At 46.7% G+C, this 6,021-nt stretch overlaps 1 protein-coding gene across 1 annotated transcript; it reads right to left on the minus strand.

Moving 5' to 3' along the window:
• Positions 1 to 1,576: 1,576 nt before the first annotated feature.
• On the minus strand, positions 1,577 to 5,299 carry LOC311286517 (piggyBac transposable element-derived protein 4-like; the record flags this gene model as incomplete). The annotated part of the gene is made up of 2 exons (XM_084402727.1): positions 4,466 to 5,299; positions 1,577 to 3,719 (listed from the first exon to the last, which is right to left on the minus strand). Exons 1-2 carry the CDS (start codon positions 4,603 to 4,605, stop codon positions 1,577 to 1,579), a joined length of 2,283 nt encoding a protein of 760 aa, XP_084258853.1. The 5' UTR covers positions 4,606 to 5,299.
• Between the last annotated feature and the right edge of the window lie 722 nt (positions 5,300 to 6,021).

Below are 6,021 nucleotides of genomic sequence, written 5' to 3' on the forward strand. Positions count from 1 at the left end.
TTATGGCAGTTTATTATTTTTTATTTTTTTATTTTTTTTCATTTATATTTATACTAAATGTTTGGGCTACTGTTTTTGATAACACGTACAATAGGTTTATAGAAAATCAACAAAAAAAAACTAAAAAAACTAAACAAAAAAATAAATTTTCATAAGTTTTCAGGATTTTTTTTAAACGCTTTTAAGTCTGAACCAGAATATCAAGATATTTTTTTATTTCCCATATGATGGTGAAAAGTAAAAAAGCTTCACCATGTTATGTATAATAAATATTGGAGTATAACAAATAAAAATTCCTTCTAGATGTAGCCCTTGCACACAAAAAGGTTGGAGATCCCTGGTATACAGTAGCCTAACTATATGTTTTATAATTACAAGTTTGTGTAATTTGGGTTACTGTAGCCAGTGACATTTCATTATTTGTATTTTATGGCATTGTACATTTTTTGTTTTTATTTGAAGGCTGAGGCTTCATTAATAAACACAACCCCAATTATCATCATTGGTTTTGAGATGTTACTTGCTGTGAATACCTGTCTGATAGGCTACAGTATTGTGGCATAGTATCAGGACATCCTGGCTAGTGTCTGTCCCACACGGCTAGAGGCGAATGGCCGAATGATGGGCCTATTTGGGAGAAAGTCCAGGGCTGTTTTTTAGCCCCAGTCCGTCCCTGAGCGGTGGGCATATGTGGCAGGCATTCGGGGCTCATGGCAGCAGCCTCTCCTGTGCTGCCCTTGGGTCTCCCTCATATGAGACCATTCCTGTGCTGGATGAAACTCAGGGGAATCCGCCCTTCTTGGTCTGCCTTCCGCCTGCTGAGAGTGTCGCACAGTTGCCTTCACGCTCTTTGGAGGTGTAAAGACTCCCCCTTTTTACTTCAGGGGGTCAAGATGGGTGTAGTTTGCCGTTGGCAGGTTGTCACGACGGACGCCTCTTTGACTTGTTGGGGTGCGGTCTTCAAGGGCAGACCGGCGTACGATGTTTAGACGGGCAAGCTTCTTTTGTGGCACATAAATTGCCTCAAGTTGCAAGCTGTCTCTCTGGCCCTGGATCAATTTCTCCCGGCCCTGATGGACTCATGTCATTGTCAGGACGGACAATATGGCAGTGGTGTCCCATGTAAATCGCCAGGGGGGCTCGTGGTCGCGCACCACCTCCTCCTTTGGGCTTAAAACAGGTTTATTTTGCTGAGAACAGTTCACGTTCCAGGGGACCTGAACATCGCAGCGGACTTTCTGTCGAGACAGAAGCTCAAGTCGGGGGAATAGATGTTGCTCTAATTTGGAGCATGTTTGGCGAGGCGGACCTCTTTGCATCGCAGAGCTCGACACAGTGCCCCCTATGGTTTTCCCTGTTTCAGCTCATCCGACACCTCTGTGGATAGATGCCCTCGCTCATCCGTGGCTGGAGTTGAGACTGTATGTATTCCCTACGTTCAAGCGAATCCCTGCAGTCCTTTGCAGAGTGAGGGAGTGTAGGATCCACCTCCTTCTGGTAGCCCTATTCTGGCCATCCCAGACGTGGTTCTTGGAACTGAGCTCCCTGGTGGAGGAGTCCCCTTGGCAGATTCCTATCAGGAGAGATCTGCTGTCTCAGCTCCAGGGCAGGAATTGGCATACTTGACCCGAGATATGGATATGTCCTTTCTCTGGCCTTGGCTTTGGCAATGCTCACACCTGCTGCGACCTGTAGTGGCTTTTGTGGAAGAATCTGCTGCATGAACGGCAATTGGCACAGGAATATGACCTGCAGGTACCGGGACCGGAGCAGCATGGAGAGGCTTACCACAGAGTTCAACAGTCAGCTCCTCCATGAAAGCTTTGTGTGTCAGGGGTGTTGTTTGCTGGGCCAGACAGAGTTCCTTGTGGAGGATGTAGCTGTTGGTGGTGGCAATGTCCAGAAAATGGTAAAACAGGTGTCTGTACCAGCGCATTGTTTTGTGTTGTGCAGAGTAATACTGAATGAGCTGGTCTGAATGATCAACTCCCCCCATGTGTTCATTGTACTCCATAACTGGTGTGGGACAGGGGATTGATGTCTTTGTCCAAGAGCCATCTTGTTGTTTCACCCTCCTCTGCACAGTGTTACCAGAGTATGCTGTGTGAAGTGTGGAGCAGACTGATACTTCCCTCGTGTCCATCCATTTCACATAGATGAGGGGGCCGTCCCGGATCCATCTTATGGAGCCTCTTTCTGACTTCTTTGTGAGGGCATTATTTGTTGTCCGAGGGCAGTCCTTGCGGTTCTCCCTGTAGGTCCCACAGGCAGCAAATTTTTGCTCATGGAGAGCCCTGAAGAGCTTGGGGCTGGAATAAAAATTGTCCATGTAAATGTGGTAGCCCGTGCCAAGGTAACCTGGTTGTACCAGGGACATCACAACATCATAGGAAAGGCCATGTCCAGAGGGGATGTCACTTTTGCCGGTGTAAACGGAAAAGTCCACTGTATAGCCATTCCGTGAGTCTGCCAAGACAAACAACTTGAATCCCCACTTTATTGGTTTTGCCTTCATGTACTGCGTCATCCCAGTTTTGGCCTTTGATGCAACCATTCTTTCATCCACAGCCACATCTCTGTGAGGATGATAAAATGACTTGCAGGCATTTTTGATGGTGTTCATCAGGGGTTTCAGTCTGAAAAGTTTGTCATGGTCGGCTGTGCCCTTTTTTTGGTCGTTCTGGACATCCTCTTCAGGGTCGCTAAGGTGAAGGTTCCAAGAAAGTGCTCTGTATCTGTCCCGTGGCATGATCTGTACTGGAAGTGGCAAAGAAAAGAAGTGATTCTGTCTCCAGTAATCTGCAATGCTGTCGAGTTTCACCATGGCCATGTACAGAAGCAGTCCAATGTACTTGTAAAACTCCCCAATGTTCACATCTAACCATTTATATTTCTTTCCCTGTGCCATTTGTTTAGCAGCCTGCTTGTTTGTGTTTTGGCACAGTGTTTGTATGGTTTGTACAGGAAAGAAAAGTTTGAAGAGATCGAGGGGTGTATATGTGGAAGTGGAGCTGAGCTGTGGCCCTGGTGTTCGAGCTGGTTGAAACCTGGAGACAGGGGGAGCGATGTCTGGGTCTTTTTCCGCCTTCCAAGACAGTGGAGTTGGCTGCTGTGTAGGTGGGGGTGCTGGTTGATGCTGGGGGGTACGGGACCTCTTGGCTGGCCGGGTTGGTGATGATGGTTGCTGTGTAGGTGGGGGTGCTGGTTGATGCTGGGGGGTACGGGACCTCTTGGCTGGCCGGGTTGGTGATGATGGTTGCTGTGTAGGTGGGGATGCTGGTTGATGCTGGGGGGTACGGGACCTCTTGGCTGGCCGGGTTGGTGATGATGGTTGCTGTGTAGGTGGGGGTGCTGGTTGATGCTGGGGGGTACGGGACCTCTTGGCTGGCCGGGTTGGTGATGATGGTTGCTGTGTTGGTGGGGGTGCTGGTTGATGCTGGGGGGTACGGGACCTCTTGGCTGGCCGGGTTGGTGATGATGGTTGCTGTGTAGGTGGGGGTGCTGGTTGATGCTGGGGGGTACGGAACCTCTTGGCTGGCCGGGTTGGTGATGATGGTTGCTGTGTAGGTGGGGGTGCTGGTTGATGCTGGGGGGTACGGAACCTCTTGGCTGGCCGGGTTGGTGATGATGGTTGCTGTGTAGGGGCTGGTGGTGACCTGGTGGCAGGCACAGGTGAGGCTGCCTGTGTTACACTGGGCCCTGGTAGCTGTGAATCCTCTCTGAAAAAAACACAAAAACAAATAAGTTAGGACTTGCATTATAAATTTCATTGAAATAAAGTTTACACCTCCTCTCTTGTCTTCATTCCAGATCTCGCTCTCACACACACACACACACACACACACACACACACACACATCAATCTACTAACAAGAATGTGGAGGATGTGTGAGGATTCGACATATCTTCAGCTAATCTTCTCTTTATCTATTCCAATTTATCACATGTGCTAGCTGTCCTGTCCACCCCAAATCACAGCAAATAACACCTGAATGAGATGTGGGAATACTGTCTCTTCCATTTCAAAACTCTACAGAGATTTACAATTTTACATTCAGTATAAATATAGGCCTACTAAACATAAATAAATAAAATGATATGAAAGATCAAGCCACATCTATACAAGTATAAACAATATGATAAAATAGTAAATGGACATATCGATTCATCAAAACATATCGATTCATCACTACAAGAGATAATGTTATTCAAATTGTGTATTGAGGTGAATAAATATTATTACATTAGTTATCAAAAGGAGACCACCAAGAACAGCCTACATCGTTACTATTTGTAAGTGTACCCTAGTTTTACACAACACATTGCTAAAGGCACAGTCAATTTGTCAAAGTTCAGATACACCAAGCAGCACAGCGCAGCTTATTTTAGCCAAGATGGTCACAGTTATCCTAGCACAAAGTGCACCATGCGAACAAGGTTTTTTTTATAAAATAAATACGCTTACCCGTCTTCAACTGGATCTCTTCTGTGATCATAATCCTCATCTTCATCAGAAGAAAATCCATCAGGCTCGGAAACTCGCCTTTCATCCTCGTCGCTGCTCTCCAAAACCGCCGCAAGTACGTCTTTCAATGTCATCGCCATTATCTCTCCTCGGATTCTTCTTACTTTTCCTCTTCTTTATATATGTTTTTGCCATGTTTTTTTCGCGGTCTTTTTCTTTCGCGGACTTTTTTACTCTTTCTCTCTCCATGTCACTCAGCTTGGTATTTTCCTCACTGTGAGGAGATGGGAGGGTACTTATGGATTTCAACCGCATCTATTGGTTGGTTTCACACAAAATGCAGACAGGCAATCTAGGCCACCAATCACGCAAGGTGAACGGTCTTTTTTTTTTTTCTTTTTTTTTTTTTTCTTTTTTTTTTTGGTGAACGGTCATCTTGTCTTCCCTCTTGCTCTCTGTGTGAGTCACGTACGATCTCGCGAGAATAAGGACGTTGAAGCTGAGAATCTATCGATTACGGCAAAATCAGATCCATTTATGTGTGCTGCACAATCGCGGAGATATTAATAGAAACATTTAGTAAACATCGAGTTGACGCGCCCGCGCGTCATCCGACCTCAGGGGGTTAATCAAAGCGTTTCAATCTTCTTGACTATTCAGCTACAGCGACAGGGATTTCCTGGAATGATGCGCCGTTATTGTACTTCTGCGGCGGGGCATATTTAGCGTGTTTGCGTGAGAGCGCCCTCTGGTGTTCAAATGGGGCAGTGTTTACTACCGATCAGCCGCACTCCACTGACAAGCTGCGCTTAAAATAATCGCAGCCTTTGCCAAATCGCGTGCTGTTTTATTGCGATTAATCGTGCAGCCCTAGATAGGATGAACTTGTATTGTCGCTGTTCTCATGGCTGGAGTGCAGATTGTGGCCTCCACGCTCTGCCGGCAGGACACAAAGAGCACATGGTGAAAGTTGCGAGGGACTTCGTCCGTGTTGAATGACGCCTCTGAACTCCTGAGGTTGTCCTTGATGCTGGAGTGAGCACATGTCCTGGAAGCTTCGAAGCCTCATGCCCTGGGCCTGTTGAGGCCATGCTGGAACACACGGCATCCTTAAGGCAAGAGTTGTCCGTTTTCTTCTTGGTTGTATTTTAGGAAGGCAGGCTGACTCGGCCTGCAGAGGCCTGCAGGGCCCAGTGGGGGGGAAGGGCCCCCCCACGGGATTCACTTGAAGCTGCAGTTTAGGTCAGAGGACAAGAGCTAAAAAAAAAAGCCGGATCTTGTGGTCAGTGACTTTTAAAGCTTGACAAAGGACAGCCCTATGCAGGCTAGTTCACCCAATGAGAAGGGTAGAATTTCTAGCGGGAGTTTCCTCTGTCACCAGGATTTACAAGCCTTTGTCTTAAACATGCTCTTTCGGACTGGCATGCTGGATTGGTGTTTAATGACACTACTAAGGAAGATTCTTAGTAATACTAATGTGTTGCACAGCTATTGGCATATCATTTACACAATCATTTCAATCTTCAAAGTACCAATTTATCGAGTCCAAACATGGT

Source organism: Rutilus rutilus, assembly GCF_951802725.1.
Source record: "Rutilus rutilus genome assembly, chromosome: 2".
Classification (NCBI taxonomy): Eukaryota; Metazoa; Chordata; class Actinopteri; order Cypriniformes; family Leuciscidae; genus Rutilus; species Rutilus rutilus.